Genomic DNA, 25,631 nt, shown 5'->3' with positions numbered 1-25,631 from the left:
ATTATTTATTAGTGATTTAATAATGATTAACAAGATTGTCAGATAACGGGTACAATTTCACACAGTTCCCCCCTCCAGAATTCTGTGTCCCATCCCTTCCATTGAAAGCTTACCACCTATCCTTTATCCCTCTGGGAGTATGGACCAAGATTCATATATATATATGAATGGTAGCTCTGGCATATGGTAGTGTGAGGGATTATACCTGGGACCTTGGAGCCTCAACATGAGGATTTGTTTGCATAACCATTATGCTATCCACCCCTACTCCACAATACATTTTAAAAAATTTTTTATTTATTCCCTTTTATTGCCCTTGTTGTTTTATTGTTGTAGTTATTGATGTCATTGTTGTTGGAAAGGACAGAGAGAAATGGAGAGAGGAGGGGAAGACACAGAGGGGAGAGAAAGATCGACACCTGCAGACCTGCTTCACCGCCTGTGAAGCGACTCCCCTGCAGGTGGGGAGCTGGGGGCTGGAACCAGGATCCTTATGCCAGTCCTTGGGCTTTGCGCCACCAACGCTTTACCCGCTGCACTACCGCCCAACTCCCCACAATACATTTTTTAAAAGTTTCTTTATCAATGAGAAGTGAGAGGGAACCAGAATGTCATTCTGATATATTCGTTGCCTGGAATTGAACTCAGGGCCTCATGCTTGAGAGCTGAATGCTGTATTATACCACTTCGCAGGCCTGAAACACAGTTTTGATATTAAAAGCAACTAGAAAAAGAACATCTAGAGGAACAGTACATTTCAGGTATAAGTGGAGAATTGTGGATGTAGACGTGCCACATTCCATTTCTCCTTGAATGTTTTCCTGCTTCATTAAAATATTCATAAACTGAACACTATATTGTAATATTCATGCCTAGTTGTTTCAGTGATGCTTCATTGAGCATCTCTGCATGGCCAGGTGTGTCTGCATCTATTTCTTTTGGGTAGATCTAAAATAAATCCCAATAAATCAGTGTTATGGACAATTAGAGTTTTTACTATACAAACCCCTAATTACTTTAACAAAAGGGTAAGAAATTTACTTTCTAACAAGTATATATTAGATTAGTTATGTGTCATTTCCATTCTTTTTTTTTTTTTTTTTAAAGCTTATATTGCTGGGGGTTTGGTGCCTGTACTATGAACCCACTGCTTCTGGCAGCCATCTCCCCCCCCTTCTTTTGCTGGCAGACAGAAATTGATGGGGGTAGATAGAAAGGGAGAGAAAGACATCTGTAGCACAGCTCTGCAACCCATGATGCTTTCCTGCTGCAGGTGGCAACCAGAGGCTTGAACCCTGGCCCTTGCACTGTTAATGTGGACACTCTACTGAGTGTGCTGCCACCTTTCAGCCCTGCCAATTCTTGTTTTTATACTACAGGTAGAAATTGGATGGATTGGAGAAGGTATGGTATCTCTGGCATTATACTTGAGTAGGAAAAATTATTTTTTTCCCAGAGAATGTGGTGGTGAACTCAATTAGAAACAGTACTATTATGTTAATTGTGACCATGTCCTTTTTCAGCATTGAGGTAATGAAGACTAATCAGAAAAGATAGTGTAAAATTTGGTCCTGTATTTTGTCACAAAAGCATTGATGGGTAGCTCAATTTTCTGTTCTTATTTATAAACTTCAATATTCTTGTCCTCTCTCTCTCTTCCTCCCCCCCCCCCCCCAGCCTGAGGAAAGTTCGTGGCAAAGTCTGGAAGCAAAGAATATCTAGCCCTCTGTTCAACACCAAACAATACACCATGGAACTCGAGCGGCTGTATCTACAGATGTGGGAGCATTATGCAGCTGGCAACAAGCCTGACCACATGATTAAGCCTGTTGAAGTCACCGAGTCGGCCTAAATAAAAAACTGCAAAGGAATATTACCCTTATACATGAGCCTCAGCCTTCCCGGGGAAAGGGAATTAGACAATTTACTTTTTACTTATCTGTACAGTATCATGTTGCAGATGGGTGACAAATAATGATCACAGAATAGCACAGACAGACTTGCTTTCTGCATGATAGGGCAAGACACAAGAAATGGGAGACTTATGTTCCAGAAGGAATCTCTAGAATTTCACAGCAACCGGGTGGTACATAGGTCTGGAAGGTCTGATCTCCTTTGGTCTTCCATGGTGATGATTAGTGTGCAAGGGAGATTGCCCAGCTGTTTTGTGATTCCGTGGGTTGAGTCTTCTGGATTAACTTTTCCCCGTCATATTTTGGGTATTGGAGCTTTTACAAGTGTTTGGTTTCAGGTATTTTTAATTTGTGTGAAGTGTATATGGATGACTTGAGATAAGGTTTTTGGATGACTTGAGATAAGGTTTTAAGCTAAAATGTTGCTCCTGAGTTTTTGAACTCTACAAATTAATGAGGACTTCGCTGGTGTAGTCTTTTTTATAGGTTTTATAAACCACTTGAGCCTATATCAGTCATGTTAGTGTCTGACCTAATGTTTGGAGTGATCAGTGCTTTTTGTTGGTTTCAGTGATGACTCTATAAAGTTTTTTTTTTTTTTTTTCCTCTCCCTCTGGTCCTTTTTCTTTTCTCCTCTCCTCACTTTAAAAATTTCTTCTGTTGACTTAGGTAACAAAGTCAAGTATGGTTGAAACACCTTAAGAGTGTTTTTTCTTAAATGCACCATTTGGTGCCAAATGAAAATTATCAGGAGTGATGATTAATTATGAAAGGCACAGTTTTAGTGCATCATTGATGATGATGACGTACTTTCTTTGACCTCACTTTGACCAGTTTCATCAGTGTTTTACCTATGATTGCCCCTTTATGCTGCTTCTAAAGTCATAGTGTGTGACATTTTTTATCTTCCTTTCTGGATTTTTTTTTTAAAGTGAGTCCTGTTCTTCCTATTTCTTTCAGCAGAAATGAAATCCCAGGTAAGTATAAATATTCAATTATTTGATCAGTAAGTCACAGTTATCTCCAATACATTAAATGACTTAGATCAAAAGGCATGTTATGGGAGAAAAAAATCAGAAGGATCAACCTCTAGAACATTATGTAATAACTGTTTTCATTCTGAACTTGGTCTTTCAAGTCTGTGTGGATTCAGACTTAGTAGTAGCAAAGTGTACTATTACTTGGTTTGGAGTAAAATTAGACTTTAGCCTTCCTGGACCTTGAGTTCTTGGTGTTAAAAATAGGAATAAAATTATTGAAATTCAACAAAGGATTGAGAGCTTGAAGCTTATACAAGCCAACATTTAAATCTGTTTTGTCTTTGCTGTACTGCATTATGCTATCCAGTAACAGATAATTTCTTGTCTGCTAGTAGTGTTCTAGATTATGTCTTTCCAAAGTGCTGAGGCAGTGCATCTATTCTGTAGTTGCAACTGATGCCTGAATGTATCCTAGCTGACAAATTACTGATCACTAAGAACTTGAATTTCTGAAAGATTCTTACTGTTAACCAAAATCTGAGCAAGGAGTCTCAAATGTAATTCTTAGCCAGAATTACGTGTTAATGAACTGTGTACCTTTTAACAATGTAAGTCAAAAAACATCAGTTTATGGATTTTTTAATTTATTTTTACCTGATTGAAATATCAGGTAAAGGTTGCCAGCATGGTTGTGTATAAACTGATGTTTGCAGTTCACCAAACTACTTGATGTGGGATAGGATAATATACTTCTGATGCCCTCAAGGTTGTGACTTGACAGCCTTTTACATAGCACATCATTCCTCCTATAGGGATGAACTTTTTCCTGGTGTGAAAAAGCTAGCCTCTCTGGTTGAAGCTTTGCTTATTGTAATAGGCTTTTTGTTTCCAGGTAACATTGTGGAAGACTTAATTCTGAATATAGATATATAGATATTACTGGAAACTAACTGTTTTTTTTTTTCTATTATACTCTGCTTTATCAAAATAGTAAAACATTTAAATTGTGCTACAGAAATCCTGATGTTGTCTTGCGGTCTTTAATAAATGAATGACTCGCCCTTAATTATGACTGTTTTTTGTGTTATCGACTGTATGATTCCATCATCTACATTTGAAAAAACCCAAAGAGTGCTGGGGAGACAGCATAATGATTATGCAAGAGACTTTCATGCCTGAAGCTCTGAGGTCCCAAGTTCAGTCCCCAACACCACCATAAACCAGAGATGAGCAGTGCTCTGGTGTAAAAGAAAAAAAGAAACCCCAAAGAGTCGAAGGACCAGCTCTCCCTAGTACAGCTGTGATAAGCAACTATTTTTTTAAAGAATCTTTTATTTATTACTGAGTAGCAAAAGAAATTGAGAGGACGAGATAGAGAGGGAAAGACGCTGAGAGACACCTGGAGTCCTGCTTCATCACTCATGAAGCTTTCCCCCTGCAGATGGGGACCAGGATCACCTAGTTCTGAAGGATCACTCACTGTCATGTTGATCAGTCACCCATATGTCTGATAAGATTTGTTGATTTTAATTCCTTCTCCTGACAGAGGAGAGTACAGGCCACTAGCAGCACTTAATATTTTGAAAGCAGCAAATTCATCTCATTTGTCCAAGTTTACAGCAACTTCATGCAGAATATAGGAAACAACATCTCCCATGGCCTGTGCAAAATAGCCAATTTCCACTGTTCCATTTTCTATTGTTAGCCATCCATGTGAGTCTGTGAACTTGATAGCAAAACGGGACCCATGCTCAGTGTCCAGAGGGTACTGCCATGCTCCTCTCTCCCCTGCCTCACGGCTGTGGAGAGCACTGTGCATCAGAGTCAAGGCTGCAGGCAACAACAGAATGCTTCCTGTATACTTGTGCATCAAAAAGCATTGTGATGGTAGGGCCTGGGGTCTCTGGCCTGTAGCCCAAATACCCTAGTGTGTGTTGACTGGGGATAGGGCAGGGGTAGCTGTGGATCTGAGTGAGCTGGAGCTAGCCAGATTGAAGTGGCTGCTGGGAGTAAGTCTAGGTTTTTGGTTGCTGTTGCTTCTTGAGTGCCATTTTAGTGCAGTTTCTTGCTTGGCTAGTTCCCTAGTCACAGCATCTCTGGAAAGTGAATTGGACTATTTTGCTTTTCATTTTCTCTTTTTTTTTCTTCTTTCCTCCCTCCCTCTCATTCCTTCCTCAGCTCAGCTCTGAATTATGGTGTTGCTGGAGATTGAATTTGGGGCTTTGGAGTATGAAAATTACTTAGTATAACCATTATGCTATAACCCCCACCCTGGACTACCATGCTTTCTTAAACAACTATGTTAGGAGAACCACAGTTTGTGCATGGTTGGTCCATTAAGACATCTGACAAAGCCTGGACACTTCATACACCTGTTTGTATTTGTTTCTCTCTTGATAATGACTACTCTGGCTTCATCTGCTCTGGCTTGATAGTCTCATGTGGATTCTACCTCTTCATAACTAAGTTATTTTCCTTCCTGCTCCTAATATTAGTTGAAACCAGTTGCATATGTATGAGTGGAGGACATGAGGCCAGATGGACATCAGCTAAATCAGTGCGATCAGTGCCACCATACCATGTTTTACTTCAGGCTGTATCCAGAGATGCTAAGCTGGAGATGTCAACTCTCCAACTCCAATCTGATCAGACCTTTCTCAACACATAAGACTACCTAGTTCTAGCAAAGTTAGAGAACCTAAATATAGACCAGGGCCTCTATATATGCCACTCAAGAAAGACTGGTCCTGAAATGAATGCAGCCTAAAATGTTCCTAGTTGTAATCATGTGCATGTGTATCCATAAGTCAGGGGGAAACTCTATACCTCAAAGTAAAAGTGCTCAATAGTCTGCTGTGATTAGACTTAGACTTAATAAGCTCAGCAAACAAGTAGACCTAATAAAGAAGACATCATAAAGTGAGTCCACATAAAACAGACTAGTTCCCAACATGAAGTAAATTCAGTAATATCCTTAAATATTGGGGTGGTTTAGTTTTTTCCCCGTTGGTCAAAGAAGTGGGATATATGCTCAGTGGAACAATTCTCTGCAATAGGAAAAGATGGGTGGGATTGGAGGTGATTATGCTAAGTGAAATAAGAGGCAAGAGACACATTGAATGATTTCACTCATATGCACAGTATAGATAACTAAAATTTTGAGACATGAAGATGTCTGCCAGAGAGTATCTGCCCCCCCATTGTTCCAAAAAAAAAAAAAAGCCTTCAGGAATCAACCCCCTTTTAAAATAAATGTTATTAGTGATTTAATAATGATTGACAAGATTGTGGTATAAGAGGGGTACAATTCCGTACAATTCCTACCACCAGAGTTCCATAGCTCCTCCCCTCCATTGGAAGTTTCCCAGTTCCCTATCCCTCTGGGAGTATGGACCAAAGATCTTTATGGGGTGTGGAAGGTGGGAGGTCTGGCTTCTGTAATTGCTTCTTCACTGGACATAGACATTGACAGGTTGATCCATACTCTCACCCAATTTCTATCTTTCTCTAGTGAGAAACCACCCCCTCTTTTTTATTTAATTTTTATTTATAAAAAGGAAACATTGACAAAACCATAGGAAAAGAGGGGTACAACTTCACACAATTCCCACCACCAGACCTCCGTATCCCATCCCCTCCCCTGATAGCTTTCCTATTCTTTATCCCTCTGGGAGCATGGACCCAAGGTCATTATGGGGTGCAGAAGGTGGAAGGTCTGGCTTCTGTAATTGCTTCCCTGCTGAACATGGGCGTTGACAAGTCGATCCATACTCCCAGCCTGTCTCTCTCTTTCCCTAGTGGGGAAGGGCTCTGGGGAAGTGGAGCTCCAAGGCACATTGGTGGAGTTGTCTGTCCAGGGAAGTCTGGTCACATCCTGATAGCATCTGGAACCTGGTGGCTGAAAAGAAAGTTAACATACAAAGCCAAACAAATTGTTGAATAATAATGGACCTAAAGGCTGGAATAGTGCAAATGAAGTGTTGGGGGGGTCCTCCGTTTTGTAGATAGCTAGTAGGCATATTTTAGTTATATTTCAAAGGGCCTGTAGCTATACTAGTTTTTTTTTTTTTTTTTTGCCTGAACCTTAAATCTGATACGCAGGTGGATCCTAATTATTGTCTTGGGGAGGTGATGACATGTCTGACTGCCGGGCTAGCTTCATGGGCGGGAGAGAGACAACAGTGACACATGGCTGAGCTGGGAATGCAGTTCAATCTTTATTGATGAGCGGGGATGCAGTTCAACAATCTAATCTCTATTCATTAGAAAATCCTGTCCTTTTATATCTCCTGAGGTGGAAGTGTCAGGAAGAGGAAGTACGTAGGATAGGGGTTGGGGAGAAGGAAAAAGCGCGCGAACCAGTGGGGATTAAACCAGTGAAAACTGATTATGTAAATAGACCATAGCGTTAAGTAATACAAGCGAACCTAACGTGATCTTATAAGCAGAATTTAGAAGCATACCAACATTTTCCCCTTTCTTTTTAACTAATGGCTATAATATCAGAGGAGTGTGGGGTGAACATAACCTATATTGTGCAGGCATTTTTAAAAGAACTGGCATAAGACATGGAGGAACAAATAAGAGAGCAGGCAAGAACCAGTGTGATGCCAAGGGGAGGCCTGAGGGGGCATTTCCTGCCTCAAAGGGCAGGGCCTATCAGGCGAAAGGGCGTTCCCTGCCTCTGGGGACATCTCTTGCCTATGGGGGCGTTTCATGCCTCAGGGCGTTTCCTGCCTCTGGGGGCATCTCTTGCCTCTGTGGGCATTTCATGCCTCAAAGGGCGTTTCCTGACTCTGGGGGCAGGACCTAGTAAGGAGGGGAGGTTTCCTGCCTCTGGGGACAGGGCCTGCTCTCTCCCTCCTGCGAAGCTAGCCCAGCATCTGGCACCTGAACAGGGACCGGCCGCTGACAGAAGGACCAGAAAGCTGGATCAGGGAAGAGTTCCCTAATATGGGAAAGGGGTATAAATATTGTTGACTGTAAACCCCATCAATTTTATGTGATCTGGGGCCCATAATTAGCTTAGGAGCCTGTGTGACCTCTGCATCCCTGTAGATCTGAGCTCACATTCTGTGGTCATGAGTAAGAACATTCCATGCTGCCCCAATATCGACCTATTTCCTCAGGTGTAGCGTAGAGTATGTTGTCCATCCTCCCTTTGGAGGATGGAACATTCTCTACCATTGTTGATCCAAGTTGAGGGCAAGGTCCTATGGCCACCCCCTCTTTTTAAAAATATTTATTTCCTTTTGTTGCCCTTGTTTTATTGTTGTTGTTATTGACGTCATTGTTGTTGGATAGGGCAGAGAGAAATGGGAAAAGGAGGGGAAGACAGAGAAGGGGAGAGACAGACACCTGCAGACCTGCTTCACCACTTGTAAAGCGACTCCCCTGCAGGTGGGGAGCCGGGGGCTCAAACTGGGATCCTTATGCTGGTCCTTGCGCTTTGTACCACCTGTGCTTAATCCGCTGCGCTACCGCCCGACTTCTCCAACCCCTCTTTATCTCTAGAATGTGGAGGGTTCTGGAAGCATTTGTTGCAGTACAGTGTTGCCAGGTACTGCTGGATTGCTGCCTTGCCCTTATTTATAAGTCTAGGTTGCCATGTCCACCTCTCCAAGCTCTGTGTAGTTTGGAGGGCACGCAGAAGTTTGGGGAATTCAAGTAAGGAACAGGACTAATCCAAGCCCTCATAAGGCAGAACTTTGTTTTGGAGGAATAAGTTCAGTTTTTCTCTCAACCAAAATGAATTCAGGGATCCTTAACTACAGAAAAACAGATCCAAGACCCTGAGCTCTTTATAAAACAAAGCTTACAGAACAAGAAGCTACACTCCATATGGGAGTGGTAAACCTCATACTCAAGCATTGTGGCTGGGCACCAAAATTCAAATGTACCTCATGACCACATTATGATTGGTGGGTGTTATGATGAACAGGTAAGGGGAACATGACAGATATTACTTACAGGCCACATGCCCCAGACACTTACTCTAAACCTTGGGACTAAGATTTTAGCAACATTTTACCACTTTCCGCTAAATAGAAAAGCTTGGGGGCTGGGCGGTGGCACACCCGGTTAAGCACACATATCACCATGTGCAAGGATCCTGGTTGTTCCAGCCCCCTGGCTCCCCACCTGCAGGGTGGAAACTTCACAAGTGGTGAAGCAGGTCTGCAGGTGTCTTTCTCTCTTCCTCTTTATCTTCCCCTCATCTCTCAATTTCTCTCTGTCCTATCAAATAAAATATAAAATATGGCCACCAGGATTTGTAGTGTAGACACTGAGCTCCAGCAATAAGAAGCAAAAAAAAAAAAAAATGAAAAGCTTTAGGAGTTTTATTTGGGGGAACAGTGGTGATATTAGCTCTGTTAAAACAATTATGGAGTAATAAAGCATTCCAACAGGGGGCAAAAAGGAGTAGGTGGTGGTGGTGTGTGTGTTCTTTCTAGTCTAGAACCAACTGGCTAGCAGGCAGAGTGGAACTGGGCTAAGTAAGGTGGGATCTGGGCTGGTGGAGGATGGTTGATGGTTGGTTAATGGATCTAAGATAGTGGTTAGCCAACTGAGATCAGCATAAGAGGAGGAAGTGAGGCTTGGTAGGGGATGAACAGGAATGTGCCTGATTTGGTTGGGTCAGAGGTAAAGGTGGGCTTAGACCTTGAGTGGAGGAGTTGAAAAAACCTGGTGGCCTAAGACTTGACTGGTGGGGAGAGGCTGGGGCTGGGTGTAGGAGAGACCTGAGGAGTTAAGACCAAAGGTAGAGGGAGTCAGGCAGTAGTGCAGTTGGTTAAGCGCATGTGGCACAAAGCATAAGGACTGGCATAAGGATTCCGGTTCAAGCCCCCTGTTCCCCACCTGTAGAGGGGTTGCTTCACAGGTGGTGAAGCAGGTCTGCAGGTGTCTATCTTTCTCTCCACCTCTCTGTGTTCCCCTCCTCGCTCCATTTCTCTCTGTCCTATCCAACCATGACAACATCAATAACAACAATAATAACTACAACAATAAAAAAACATCAAAGGCAACAAAAGGGAATAAATAAATATTTAAAAAAGACCAAAGGTAGAGTGGAAGGAGATGGAAGTTAGAGAGGTAAATTATGGCTGTTGTTTAGCCTCATGGTATAGAACCTCTGGGGTGGTGGAGGAGGACAGAACTATGGGTGTGTGTGTGTGTGTGAATGTAGGTAGAGAAAGGGAGGATATATATGGAAGGGTGGGTACCAGAACACCACTCAACTCTGGCTTACAGTGGAATCTTTTTTTAAAATTGATTTAATACTGATCAACAATACTGTAGGATAAGAGGGGTATGATTCTACACAATTCCCACCACCAGGGTTCTGTATCCCATTCCTTCCATTGGAAGCTTTCTTGTTCTTTATCCCTCTGGGAGCACGGATCCAGAATCAACAGGGGGATGCAGAAGGTGGAAGGTCTGGCTTCTGTAATTGCTTCTCTGCTGGACCTGGGTGTTGGCAAGTCGATCCATACTCCCAGCCTGTTTCTGTCTTTCCCTATTGGGACAGGGCTCTGGAGAGATGGGGTTCCAGGGTACATTGGTGAGGTCATCTGTCCAGGGAAGTCAGGTTGGTGTCATGGTGGCATCTGCAACTTGGTAGCTGAGAAGCATTAAGATATAAAGCAGAACAAATTGTTTAATAATCAGGAATCTAAAGGTAAGAATATAGCCAATGAGATTTGGGGTCTCCACTTTGGGAAAGGTTAGTAGGTCTATTTTAGGTATATTCTAAGGGGCCCATGATTTTACTGATCTTGGCCTGAACACAGCAGCTAACATACAGGTGGGCTAAAGGTATTGTTTGGGGAGATGGTGTCAAGAGTTGGAAGTAGGACTAGAAAGCTGGATCTGGGAAGAGAGTAGCTCCCAAATCATGGGAAAAGTCTATAAATATTGTTAATGTAAAAGCCATCAATTTGATCTGGGGCACATATTCAGCACAGGAGCCTGTATAACCTCTGCATCTCTGTAGATCTGAGTTCGCATTCTATGGTCATAGCTAGGAACATTCTAGGCTACACTCTTTGCAGGACCCATCTTCCTCGAGTGGCAAAGGATGTTGACCCAACCTCCCTTCAGAGAGTGGGGCAGTCCCTACCAATGTTGACCCACATCGAGGGCAGGCTCCTGTAGAGGCCCACAAGAGGGTCCATTGTGTTTTTCCTGATGGAGATGACCAGTGACAGTGGAAAGTGGGATTTGTTAGAGGTCTAGGCCCATTATGTCTATGTGGGAATACCAGAATTGCCTGACTAGGACCCTGAATGATGGGGTGGCCTGGTAGTGATCAAAAGAGTCATCATTAAAGTATGCCAGTTTCTTGCCTTGCTTTTTTAGTCCATACCTTGTCTGACAAGGTTAGCCTTAGAGTGATTGAGGGAAGTGAAATAGGAAATAGGTGAGAAGGGTATCTAGGTCTAAGTACTTTATGGTACTTAATAAAAAGTGCCTTTTTTGTGTCTTTCTACTTGCTTGCTGTACTTAGTGAGTCACTGCAAACTATTGTGCACTTTTACATTAAGGTATATATATTTCCCTTGACTTATGTATACATGTGCACTTGTATTCTGTCTCACGGGACCTGGTCTATATGTAGATTCTGTGGCTTTGTTAGGAACTGCACCACCCGATATGGAATTGAGGAGGAGTCCTGTGAGCTAGGAATAGTCTCACCAGAGTACTGGAGCTGAAGGGCTGACATTCCATGCCTGGTGTACCTGGACACAATTCAAAGTGAAATGTGTGGCGGTGGTTCATGGATTTGGTTGAGCTCAGCAGAAGCAGAATCAAATGGTATGGATTGAGAGAAGTGTGTAGGAAAACAAGTCATGCCCCAGAGGTTCAAGGACTGGGAGAAGTATGGGTATTATAGAGAATGGGGAAGGTTCCTGCTGTCTTAGAGCTTAAGAAGGCAGTAGATAGTTATTATTGTAGAATCTTTCAATGCAATGGGAGCAGGGGCTGGCAAATTCTAATAAATCTTTTTTTTTTTAAAGATTTATTTATTTATGAGAAAGATAGGAGGAGAGAAAGAACCCGACATCACTCTGGTACATGTGCTGCTGGGGACTGAATTGAGGACCTCCTGCTTGAGAGTCCAATGTTTTATCCACTGTGCTATCTCCCAGACCGCACAAATTCTAATATTTCTATCACAGAGTAAAGATTTGTTTCCCTCTACACCTTCCACTAGTGCTTCTCTGGGGCTCCAGGCCTGCTCTATTTTATGTTCCTAGTGGATTTTTCCTTTTTCAATGCTTTCCCATATAGGGGGTGAGAGAGAGAAGAGACTCTACAGTTCAACCACTCACAAAACTTCAGCCCTGCATAGCGCTCCCATGTGGTGGCCGAGGGCCTGAATCTGGGGCTTCACACATGGCAGTGGGCATTCTACCTGGCCTCCGCAGAGCCAAGTTTTGGCTTTAATTTAGGATGAAGAAAGTGATCCTCAATGAAGAATGTGTAAGTGTCTAATTGGTTCTGTTTCCTATGTTGTACCCCCTCCCCACTGCACTTCTGGAACTTTATCACTGAGCTGACTTTTTCCAATATAGCAGAGAGGGTAAGGCACCACAGCACTGAAGTTTCTCCCAGTGTGTTCGGGACTGGGCTCAAACATGGTTTATATGCATAGGGAGTTATCTTGCTGGCCTTGCATTCTGGTGTTTTTTTTTTTGGGGGGGTGGGGGGCTAGTTTTTTAAATAGCATCTTTGTCTTGAGCATAGATGCAGACATATCCAAAACATATGCTGGCCAGTCAAAGACAACGGGATGATGATTGGTGAGATTTGAAAAAAAAAAAGCCTATTTCCTCATATTTGAGTTCTACTCTGTTGATAAAATGACTTTCTAAAAAAAGTTCATTTTGTCTAGAGTCTGCGGAATATAACGTAGCTAGTCATACAATGGAAATTGTAAACAAAGGATCCTGGTCTCCTCCCCCTGCATGAATCCTCTATGTTAATATCTTTGTTAGTGGCCAGGAGCACACAACTCCACACAGCAACACAATATATTGTTTAATATGCATAATTTCTAGAACAGTCTGAGAACTCCAAGCCTGCTCTTACGTAATTTCCACCTTCTTGTTGACGGTGCTGCCCTCTAGAGGCACATATTCTGTGACAGCAGAAGTATTTAAGATATTTCTGCCTCTTGTAAGTCTTCTCTTGCCTCCAAGTAAGCATGTAGGTGTAAGATGTGGGAAAACGTATAAGCCATATACTATAGGCTAGAAAGTTTGGAAACAGAGCCAAATACATGCATAAATTTACTCATAATAATAAAACATGACATTTTAGGGCAGGAAGGTGATGGAACATACGTTGCACATATGAGGCCCTGACAAAAGAACAAGAAAGACAAAAGCAAGGAACTGGGGGATGGTGCATCTGGTTCAGTGCACATGTTACCATGTGCAAGGAACTCTGGTTCAAGCCCCCGCTCCCCACCTGCAGGGGAAGCTTCACAACTGGTGAAGCAGTGCACCAGCTGTCACTCTGTCTCTCTCCCCTTTCCTTTCAATTTCTGATGGTCTCTAGCTAGTAAATAATAAAACTATTTGAAAAAAGACAAAAAAGTCAATAGAGCATCATAGATGGCAGAGCATCAATACACACATTTAAAAAAATTAAAAATGACTGGTGTATTGCACCAAAGTAAAAGACTTTGGGGTGGGTAGGGGGGAGGGTCCAAGTCTTGGAACATGATGTCAGAGGATTTAGTGGGGGTTGTATTGTTATGTGGAAGACTGGGAAATATTATGCATGTACAAACTATTGTATTTACTGTTGACTGTAAAACATTAATCCCCCAATAAAGAAATTAAAAAATAAAATATTAATTAAAAATGACATTTCAAATCCATGATGGACTGATGAGATTGACTAACCAAATTAGATTGACTAATTTGAAGATAAGTTGGCAGACCATTTAGGCAAAAAAGGAATTTTAAATTTTTATTATTTTTAGATAGAGACAGTGAGGCAGAGAGTATAAAAGAACCACAGCACAGGAGACTGGGTGGTGGCACAACTGATTGAGTGCACAAATTACCATTCGCAAGGACTTGGGTTTAAGCCCCTGGTCCTCACCAGCAGGGGGAAAGGTTCACAAGTGGCAAAACAGTGCTGTAAGTATCTCTTTCTCACTTCCACTTTATCTTCCTCTTCCCTCGCAGTTTTGCTCTGTCTCTATTCAATAAAATAAAATAATTTAAAGACGGGTGCTGTCTTTGTTGATCTCACAGCAGCCTATGACATGGTCTGGCACCGTGGTCTCCTAGTCAAGATCTCAAGATGCCTGCCTCCATGGGTGGCCAACACTATATCGTTTCTTCTCCAAAACAGAAGATTCCGGGTGCATCTGGGTGACAAGTCTAGCAGATGGAGACTTGTCTCAAGTGGCCTCCCCCAGGGCTCTGTTCTGGCTCCTATGCTATTTAATATTTACATCAATGACCTCCCAGAAACTTCTTCAAGGAAGTTCATCTATGCCGATGACATCTGCTGTGCAACTCAGGCATCCAAGTTCGACATCCTCGAGGAAACACTCACAGACATGTCTCTGATATCTGATTACTGTAAAAAATGGCGACTAATCCCTAGCACTGCAAAAATGGTATAATCTGTTTTCCATCTACACCATGCCTCGGCCTCGCGTGAGCTTAATGTGCAGCTTGGCGATATGAGAATCTGGCATGAAGCCCAGCCAGTCTATCTTGGCGTTACTCTCGATCGCACTCTGTCATTTCACAAACATCTCATAAAAACTGCAGCAAAGGTGGGCGCGAGGAATAACATCATTGCAAGACTGGCCAGCTCCTCATGGGGCGTGAGCGCTTCCACTCTACGATCATCATCTCTGGCATTATGCTATTCCACTGCAGAATACTGTGCCCCAGTATGGTTCCGTAGCCCCCATGTCCACTTGGTCGATTCCAAATTATATTCCTCCATGAGGATAATTTCTGGAACCATCCGTTCCACCCCGGTTCCATGGCTGCCAGTTCTTAGCAACATCGCCCCGCCAGATATTCGTTGGGATGCGGCATCATCTAAGTTCATTTCCCACGTCTACGCTTGACCGGACCTGCCAATATACGCGGATATCTTCGCTCACCCTGTCCAACGCTTGACGTCTGGTCACCCAATCTGGTCCCCTGCGCCTACACTGAACTTCTCTGTTCCAGACTCTTGGAAACAGAGTTGGCGGTCAGCTGAGGTAAAGAACAAACACCTCATCACAGACCCCTGCAAGCGTCAACCCGGCTTTGACCTAGCACGTTATGATTGGGCCCTCCTCAATCGCTATCGAACAGGCCATGGCCGGTGCGCCGCTGTGTTCCACCGCTGGGGAGCCAGAGACGACCCGAACTGCCCCTGCGGCTCCAGACAGACTATGACCCACATAGTCAACGACTGCCACCTCTCCAGAATCAAAGGAGGTCTCGAAACTTTACATCAGGCTCAACCTGACGCTGTTGACTGGCTACGGAAGAAGGGCAAACGCTGGAAGAATAAAATAAAATAAAATAAAATAAAATAAAATAAAATAAAATAAAATAGGACTTCCGGAGGTACAGCTACGAACAGCAGCAGATCTCTTTCTCTCTTCTCCTCTCCTCTCCTGAATCAACTAGGAATACCAAAGGAGATCACCTGGGACCGAAACGAGACTGGAACGACTACAGAAACCCACCAGGTCAGCGGTGAGTGCAAACACGTGTGGCTGGTGACAGAGAGGAGCCTAGGGAGAGATTAAGTGGCTGCTAACAGGTCCAGCGGTTTGTCAGTTGAGACACCACCTCCAGTCTGTTCCACCAACAAGGGGACAGCTGAGGGGAGGAAAGGACTCCCTGGAGACTTACCAAGTGCAACTCTGGGTCTCCACTGCTACTGCACTCAGAGTCTGGAGCAGTGGCAGGGAGGGACACCAGGGAACAGAGATCTAGCCAGGAAACTCAGGAGAAGACCTATACCTCGGTGGCATAGCGGTGGCGCTATGAAAGTCTCTTTGCATAACCACTGGAGTATCTCTGCCACATCCTGCTTTATCTCTTGATCAGGAGTCAGTGATTAAGCTAAGAAGCCTACTTGTAGTTTAAAAGCCCTCAGGCTCCCATAGCCTACAGGGAAGAAAAAGAATCTTTTAAACCACTGAGCTCCAACTCAGGGATTAAAATACTACTGAAACAACTGTTAACCTCCACCACTGTGAACCCTTTCTTTTTTTTTTTTTAATTTTCTTTAAATATATTTTTTTAATTTCTTTAAATATTTATTTATTTATTTTCCTTTGTTGCCCTTGTTGTTCTATTGATATTGTTATTGTTAGATAGGACAGAGAGAAACTGAGAGAGGAGGGGTAGACAGAGAAGGGGAGAGAGAAAGATAGACACCTGCAGACCTGCTTTCACCGCCTGTGAAGCGACTCCCCTGCAGGTGGGGAGCCGGGGGCTCGAACCGGGATCCTTACTCTGGTCCTTGCACTTTGTGCCATGTGCATTTAATCCTCTGCGCTACTGCCAGACTCCCTTTTTTTTTTTTTTTTTTTACTATTTCTTTTCTATTGGGGAATTAATGTTTTATATTCAACAGTAGGTACAATAGTTTGTACATGCATAACATTCCCCAGTTTCCCATATAACAATACAACACCCACTAGGTCCTCTGAATCCTTCTTGGACCTGTATTCTCCCCACGCACCCACAACCACACCCACCCCAGAGTCTTTTACTTTGATGCAATACGCCAATTCCATTTCAGGTTCTACTTCTGTTTTCTTTTCTGATCGTGTTTTTCAGCTTCTGCCTGAGAGTGAGGTCATCCCATAGTCATCCTTCTGTTTCTGACTTATTTCACTCAACATGAATTTTTCAAGGTCCATCCAAGATTGGCTGAAAACGGTGAAGTCACCATTTTTAACAGCTGAGTAGTATTCCACCGTGTATATATACCACAACTTGCTCAGCCACTCATCTGTTGTTGGACACCTGAGTTGCTTCCAGGTTTTGGCTATTACAAATTGTGCTGCCAAGAACATATGTGTACACAGATCTTTTTGGATGGATGTGTTGGGTTCCTTAGGATATATCCCCAGTAGAGGAATTGCAGGGTCATAGGGTAGTTCCATTTCTAGCCTTCTGAGAGTTCTCCAGACTGTTCTCCACAGAGGTTGGACCAATTGACATTCCCACCAGCAGTTCAGGAGGGTTCCTTTGACCCCACACCATCTCCAGCATTTGCTACTGTTACTTTTTCTGATGTATGACATTTTCACAGGAGTGAGGTGATATCTCATTGTTGTCTTTATTTGCATTTCTCTGACCATCAGAGACTTGGAACATTTTTTCATGTGTTTCTCAACCTTTTGGATCTCTTCTGTGGTGAATATTCTGTCCAAGTCCTCCCCCCATTTTTGGATGGGGTTATTTGTTGTCTTGTTGTTGAGTCTGGCAAGCTCTTTATATATGTTGGTTATTAAACTCTTATCTGATGTATGGCATGTAAAGATCTTCTCCCATTCTGTGAGGGGTCTCTTGGTTTGGGTAGTGGTTTCTTTTGCTGTGAAGAAGCTTTTTAATTTGATGTAGTCCCATAGGTTTATACTTGCCTTAGTCTTCTTTGTAATTGGATTCATTTCATTGAAAATGTCTTTAAAATTTATGCGGAAAAAAGTTCTGCCAATATTTTCCTCTAAGTAATTGATAGTTTGTGGTCTAACACCCAAGTCCTTGATCCACTTGGAATTTACTTTTGTATTTGGTGAAGTACAGTGATTCAGTTTCATTCTTCTGCATGTTTCAACCCATTGTTTCCAACACCATTTGTTGAAGAGACTCTGCTTTCCCCATGTAATAGTCTGGGCCCCTTTGTCAAAGATTAGATGTCCATAGGTGTGGGGCCTCATTTCTGGGCTCTCAATTCTATTCCACTGGTCAGTGTGTCTGTTCATGTTCCAGTACCAAGCAGTTTTGATGACAATGGCCCTGTAATACAGTTTGAGATCTGGGAGTGTGATGCCTCTGGTTCTGTTCTTTTTTCTCAAGATTGTTTTGGCAATTCTAGGTCTTTTCTGGTTCCAGATAAACATTTGTAGCATTTTTTCTATTCTCCTAAAAAATGTGCTTGGGATCTTGATGGGGATAGCATTAAATTTGTAGATGGCTCTGGGTAATATATTCATTTTGATGATGTTAATTCTTCCAACCCATGAACATGGAATATCTTTCCACTTCTTTGTGTCTTTTTCAATTTCTTTGAGTAGTGACTCATAATTTTCAGTATACAAGTCTTTCACTTCTTTGGCTAGGTTTACTCCTAGATATTTTATTGTTTTTGTTGCTATAGTAAAAGGAACTGATTTCTGGATTTCAATTTCTTCTTAGTGTTTGCATAGAGGAATGCCACTGACTTTTGAATGTTAATTTTATAGCCTGACACCTTACTGTATTGCCTGATGATTTCCAACAGCTTCTTGCTAGAGTCCTTAGGTTTTTCCATGTATACTATCATGTCATCTGCAAATAAGGAGAGTTTGACTTCTTCTCTTCCAATCTGTATGCCTTTAATTCCTTGCTCCTGCCTGATTGCTATGGCAAGAACTTCCAACACTATGTTGAATAGTAATGGTGATAGTGGGCAGCCCTGTCTAGTACCTGATCTGAGGGGAAATGCTTCCAGTTTTTCACCATTGAGTATGATGTTGGCTTTAGGTTTGCTATATATAGACTCCACTATCTTCAGGAATTTTCCATCTATTCCCATTTTTTAATATTTATTCCCTTTTGTTGCCCTTTTTAATATTTATTTTATTTATTTATTCCCTTTTTTTGCCCTTGTTGTTTTATTGTTGTAGTTATTATTGTTGTTGTCATTGTTGCATAGGACAGAGAGAAATGGAGAGAGAAGGGGAAGACAGAGAGGAGGAGAGAAAGATAGACACCTGCAGACCTGCTTCACCACCTGTGAAGCGACACCCCTGCGGGTGGGGAGCCAGGGTTCGAACCGGGATCCTTATGCCAGTCCCTGTGCTTTGCGCCACCTACGCTTAACCCGCTGCGCTACAGCCCGACTCCCTATTCCCATTTTTTGTAGTGTTTTGATCATAAAGGGATGTTTTATTTTGTCAAAGGCTTTCTCTGCATCTATTGATATGACCATGTGGTTTTTGGTCTTGCTTTTGTTGATGTGGTGGATCAGATTGATTGATTTACGTATATTAAACCAACCTTGCATGCCTGGGATAAACCCCACTTGGTCATGATGAACAATCTTTCTGATATACTGCTGTATCCGGTTGGCTAGAATTTTGTTCAATATTTTCGTATCTATGTTCATCAGAGATATTGGTCTGTAGTTTTCTTTTTTGTTTGTGTCCCTGTCTGCTTTTGGTATCAGGGTGATGTTGGCTTCATAGAAGCTGGCAGGGAGTATTCCAGTGTCTTCAATCTTCTGGAAGACTTTTAAAAGTAGAGGTATTAGTTCTTCTTTGAAGGTTTTATAGAATTCATTTGTAAAAGCATCTGGTCCAGGACTTTTATTTTTGGGGAGATTTTTGATAACTGTTTCAATTTCATTGGCTGTGATGGGCTTGTTCATGTTATCCACTTCCTCTTTACTTAGTTTTGGAAGTTGGTAGGTATCTGGGAAATCATCCATTTCTTCCAGGTTCTCTAGCTTGGTGGCATATAGTTGTTCATAGAAGCCTCTCATGATATGTTGAATTTCTGCGGTGTCCGTTGTGATATCTCCTCTTTCTTTTAGTAACCGATTTATTGGGTCTTCTCTCTTTTTTGTTTTGTGAGTCTGGCTAAAGGTTTGTCTATTTTGTTTACTCTTTCGAAGAACCAACATTTACTTTCATTGATCTTTTGTATGGTTTTCTTATTCTCAATGTTATTTATTTCTGCCCTAACTTTAGTGATTTCTGTCCTTCTGGTTGCTTTAGGATTCCTTTGTTGTTCTTCTTCTAGGTCTTTAAGATGTGCAATCAGGCTGTTTATTTGTGCTTTTTCTTGTTTCCTAATGTGTGCTTGTATAGCTATGAACTTCCCTCTTAGGACTGCTTTAGCTGTGTCCCAAATATTTTGATAGCTTGTGTCTTCATTTTCATTGAACTCTCGAAACATTTTGATTTCTTCCTTGATTTCCTCTTTGACCCAGAAGTTGTTAAGAAGTGTACTGTTGAGCTTCCACATTTTGAGACTGTTACTAATCTTTTGTTGAATGTTAAGTGTTAGTTTAATTCCACTGTGGTCTGAGAAGATGCTTGGGATGATTTCAGTGCTCTTGAATTGGCTGATGCTGTCTTTGTGGCCTAACATATGATCCATCCTTGAGAATGACCCATGTGGATTTGAGTAAAATGTGTATTCCAGTTTCTTTGGATGAATGACTCTGAAAATATCCAATAGTTCTAGTTTATCTATCTCTTCATTTAGCTCCCTTATGTCTTTATTGATTTTCTGCTTGGATGATCTGTCAAGTTGAGAGAGTGGGGTATAGAAGTCCCCTACTATGATTGTGTTACTATTAATATATTGCTGCAGCTCTTTCAGTAGAAGTTTGATATATTTAGATGGCTTCTCATTGGGTGCATAGATGTTAATAATTGTTAAGTCCTTTTGATTGACTGATCCTCTGAGCATTAAGTAGTGTCCATTCCTATCTTTTTAATTTTATCTATTTTAAAGTCTATCATGTCAGATATGAGAAAAGCTGTTCCTGCCCTTTTTTGTGGGCCATTGGCTTGTATGATATTTTTCTATCCTTTCTCTTTAAGTCTGTTTTTGTTTTGTTGAGTTAGGTGAGTTTCCTGTAGACAACATATTGTTGGGTTGTGTTTTCTGATCCATCTGTCTACTCTGTGTCTTTTGATAGGTGAATTCAGGCCATTGACATTATTGATATCAAAGATTGAAGATATTTTAACGCCATTCTTATAGAGTTTTAGAGTGTTCTGATATATGTCCTATTTGTGGTGGTCTGGTTGTTTATAGGAGACCTTTCAGAACTTCTTTCAGGGCAGGCTTGGTGATGGTTGCTTCCTTCAACTGTTGCTTGTCTGAGAAGGTTTTGATGCTTCCATCTAGTCTGAATGACAGTCTAGCAGGATATAGTATTCTTGGCTGAAAGCCTTTCTCACTGAGCACTCGATAGATATCTTGCCATTGTCTTCTGGCCTGTAGTGTTTGTATGGAGAAGTCTGCTGCTAATCTTAGGGGTTTTCCTCTGTAGGTGACTCTTTGTTTTTCTCTTGCAGCCTTCAGGATCCTTTCTTTATCCTTATTCCTTTCCTTTCTAAGTATGACATGTCTTCGTGTCTTTAGGTCTGGGTTAATTCTGTTTGGGACCCTCTGGGCTTCTTGAATCTTTATGTCTTTGGTGTTGTCTAGACTAGAGAAATTTTCAGCTATTATGGTCTGGAAAATGCTTTCTTCCCCTCCTTCTCTTTCTTCCTCTGGTAAGCCAATAATGCGTATATTGTTTCTTTCGAAGTCATCCCTTAGGACTCTGTTGTTGTTTTCAGCATTTCTTAATCTCTTTTTGAGATCTCTTACTTCTTTTTTAGTTGTCTCTAATTCATCCTCAATCTTGCTAATTCTGTCTTCAGCCTCATTGATTCTATTCTCTCTGCCCTCTACTGTTTTCTGGAGTTCATCTATTTTGTTGCCCTGCTCTGATACTGTTTTAGCTTGTTCAGCTAGTTGTATTCTTAGCTCAGCGATTTCAGCTTTCAGCTCTCTAATAACCTTGAGATAGTTAGTGTTTTCTTCCAGAGCCTCAGTTGTTGTTCCTGTATTTCTGATTACAATTCTTTTTTTTAAAATTTTTAAAAAATATTTATTTTATTTATTCCCTTTTGTTGCCCTTGTTGTTTTATTGTTGTAGTTATTATTGTTGTTGTCGTTGTTGGATAGGACAGAGAGAAATGGAGAGAGGAGGGGAAGACAGAGAGGAGGAGAGAAAGATAGACACCTGCAGACCTGCTTCACTGCCTGTGAAGCGACTCCCCTGCAGGTGGGGAGCTGGGGTTCGAACCGGGATCCTTATGCCGGTCCTTGTGCTTTGCGCCACCTGCGCTTAACCCGCTGTGCTACAGCCCGACTCCCTCTGATTACAATTCTTTCAAGCTCTTTACTCACTCCTGTTATTATTTCCTTAGCTAATTTTTGGATGTTGAACTCATTATTTTGTGCTTCACCCTTTGGGGGGCTTTTAGCTGAACTCTTGTCGTGGTTTGTTCCTCCAATATTTCTTCTTGTTGGTTTACCCATTTTCTATATTATGTTATGAGTTCCCTCTCTTAGTACTTTTCTAATTACTGATCACTGTTTACTATTGAATGTAAAACATTAATTCTCCAATAAAGAAATAATAAAATAAAATAATTATATGTAATATTAAAAAAATGAACCACAACAGTGAAACTCGCTTCAGTTTAATGGGGGCCAGGGTAAAACTTGGGCCCTGCTCATGGCAAAACCGCACATTATCCAAGTGAGCTATTTCACCAGCCCCCCTTCACCAAATAATTTAAAAAATTATGTATTAGACTGTGGAGATCACATAGTGTTGTTATGCAAAAGACTTTCATGCCTGTGGCTTTGCGGTCCCAATTTCAATCCCCAGCACCACCAGAAACCAGAACTGATCTGTGCTCTGGTTATAAAAAAGAATTGATGGGCCTTGAAAAATTCATGTTAAGTGAAATAAGTCAGAAACAGAAGGATGAATATGGGATGATCTCACTCTCAGGCAAAAGTTGAAAAACAAGACCAGAAGAGAAAACACAAATAGAAGCTGAACTGGAATTGGTGTATTGCACCAAAGTAAATGACTCTCGGGTGGGGAGAATACAGATCCAAGAAGGATGACATAGGACCTAGTGGGGGTTGTATTGTTATATGGATGTATATACAAACTATTGTATTTACTGTTGAGTGTAAAACATGAATTCCCCAAAAAGAAAATTTAAAAAAGAATAAACCATTTATTTATGTATTTATGATAGAGGGTGGAGGAGAGAGAACCATAAGATCACTCTGTCACATTTGATGCCAGGCAGTCAGCTCTAGACCTTATGCCTGAAGATCCAAGAGTTTCTCTATTATGTCACCACTTTTGCCACAAAAAATGGATTTTTATACTCTTTATACCTAAATAAATTACCTGGAGAAAATAGTTAAGACAGTAAGCAATATATTTTAAAATAGATTTTTTTCATTTACTTCCTATTGGATTAGATAGAGACAGAAAAATTGAGAGGGTAGGGGAGATAGGGAGGGAAAGAGACAGAATCTGCAGCCCTACTTCACCGGTTATGAAGTGTTCCCCCTGTAAAGTGTGCATCACCACCTGGCCCCGGATGGTAAACAATACTTTAATATTTAAAAATAAATCAATAATGTGACCCAGGAGGTGATGTAGTGGATAGGGTCTTGGATTCTAAGCATGATGCCCTAAGCTTGGTCCCCAACATCACATGTGCCAAAATGGTGCTCTGGTTCTTTCTCTCTCTCCCCTTCTCTCTCTAATTAATAAAAGACAAAATAGGGTGTTAGGCGGTAGCACAGCAGATTGAGCGCACATGGTGCGAAGTGCTAGGACCGGTGTGAGGATTCCCAGTTGGAGCCCCCAGCTCTTCACAGGCAGTGAAGTAGGTCTGCAGGTGTTTATCTTTCTCTCCTCCCACTCTCTCTTCCCCTCCTCTCTCTATTTCTCTCTGTCCTATCCAACAACAACGACATTAGTAACAATAATAATAACCACAACAGCGATAAAACAAGAAGGGCAACAAAGGGGGGGGAGCCTCCAGGAGCAGTGGATTCGTGGTGCAGGCACCGAACCCCAGCAATAACCCTGGAGGCAAAAAAAAAAAAAAGACAAAATAAACTGATGCATTGGGAGAGTTAGAAAACATAGGTGGTGGGAGTTGGGCGGTGGTGCAGCGGGTTCAGCGCATGCGGCGGAAAGCACAAGTACCGGCGTAAGGATCCCGGTTCGAGCCCCCAGCTCCCCACCTGCAGGGGAGTCCCTTCACAGGCGGTGTAGCAGGTCTGCAGGTGTCTATCTTTCTCTCCCCCTGTCTGTCTTCCCCTCCTCTCTCCATTTCTCTCTGTCCTATGCAACAATGATGACATCAAGAACAACAGTAACAACTACAACAATAAAACAAGGGCAACAAAAGGTAAAATAAATAAAAAAATAAAACATAGGTGGATGTTATTCCAGTGGTTTTTGGGTAAGGAATTGTTTAAGTTTGATCTCAGATAATAGCATAAAAATAAATAAGAAGCCAGGTGGTGGCACACCTGGTTGAGAGCACGTATTACAATGCACAAGGACCCGGGTTGGAGCCCCCGTCCCCACCTGGGGGAAAGCTTCATAAGTGGTGAAGCAGGGCTGCAGGTGTCTCTCTGTCTATCATCCCCTTCCCTCTTGATTTCTGGCTGTCTCTATCCAATAAATAAAGATAATAAAAAATTTAAAAAATAAATAAATAATAAACTGGAAAATATTTGCATTACATATGACAAAGGGCTGTTTACTTAAATCTATGAAGAACTTTTAAAAAATAATTTTTATTTGTGATTTAATAATGATTAACAAGATTGTAAGATGACAGGGATACAATTCCACACAGTTCCTATCACCAGAGTTCTGTGTCCCATCCACTCCATTGGAGGCTTCTCTATTCTTTATCCCTCTCTGAGAGTATGGACCAAAATTCTTTGAAAGAACTTTATAAATCAAGAATCAGAACAGGTAAGGAAAACAATTGAAAATTAGCGTACAACTTGGAAGGCTGTGCAATGCATGAAGTATTCCACTCTCAAGCATGAGGTCCTGTGTTCATCTCCCAGCAAAGCATGTGCCAGGTTTACTCCCCTCCCCTCCACCCCTTCACTTCTATCATGCCCACCAGGATTATTGCTGAGGTTTGTTGCCAGCACCAGGATTATCCCTGGGGCTCAGTGCATGATAATATGTGCCACCACCACCAGGCCTCTGTTTTTGTTTGTTTGTTTGTTTTGTTTTTCTTTTCTTTTTTTTTTTTTCCCCTCCAGGGTTGTTGCTGGGGTTTGGTGCCTGCACTACTAATCCACTGCTTCTGGAAGCTATTTTTTCCCTTTTGTTGCCCTTGTTGATAATGGTTGTTGTTGTTGTTGGATAGGACAGAGAGAAATGGAGAGAGGAGGGGAAGAGAGAGAGGGGAGAGAAAGATAGACAGCTGCAGACCTGCTTCACTGCCTGTGAAGCAACCCCACTGCAGGTGGAGAGCCAGGGGCTCAAACCGGGATCTTTACACGGGTCCTTGCGCTTTGTGCCATGTGAACTTAACCAGTTGCGCTACTGCCCGGCCCCCTATTTTTCGTTTTTTAAACCTACCAGATGAAAAGATACCTTACCTGGTAGAGTACATACCTTACCAGGTGTCACAAAAATTAAGTAAATAAATAAATTTTAAAACCTACCTTATTAGCTGCATGACATGGTCTGTTTTAAAGGGAGACCCCTTTCAGCAAAGTGTTTTTTAAAGATTAAAAAAAACATTCATGAAGCCATGTGGTAGCGCAGCGAGTTAAGTGCACATGGCACCAAGCGCAAGGACTGGCATAAGGATCCCGGTTCGAGCCCCCGGCTCCCCACCTGCAGGGGGTAGATTCACAAGTGGTGAAGCAGGTCTGCAGGTGTCTATCTTTCTCCC

General features: G+C 42.0%; 1 protein-coding gene across 2 annotated transcripts in view; it reads left to right on the top strand.

Moving 5' to 3' along the window:
- OGT (O-linked N-acetylglucosamine (GlcNAc) transferase) overlaps positions 1-3,959 on the top strand; it is a 58,337-nt gene extending 54,378 nt beyond the window's left edge. For both annotated transcript variants that reach the window (XM_007538251.2, XM_007538250.2), the window contains exon 22: positions 1,678-3,959. In XM_007538251.2, coding sequence (XP_007538313.1) covers positions 1,678-1,852 — 175 coding nt within the window. In that variant the 3' untranslated portion in view covers positions 1,853-3,959. The remainder of the gene's footprint in view (positions 1-1,677) is intronic.
- Positions 3,960-25,631: the final 21,672 nt, after the last annotated feature.

Source organism: Erinaceus europaeus, chromosome X (assembly GCF_950295315.1).
Source record: "Erinaceus europaeus chromosome X, mEriEur2.1, whole genome shotgun sequence".
In the NCBI taxonomy this organism is placed as follows: domain Eukaryota; kingdom Metazoa; phylum Chordata; class Mammalia; order Eulipotyphla; family Erinaceidae; genus Erinaceus; species Erinaceus europaeus.
The sequence above is the reverse complement of the archived record's forward strand: the minus strand, read 5'-3'. Positions and strand labels throughout refer to the sequence as shown.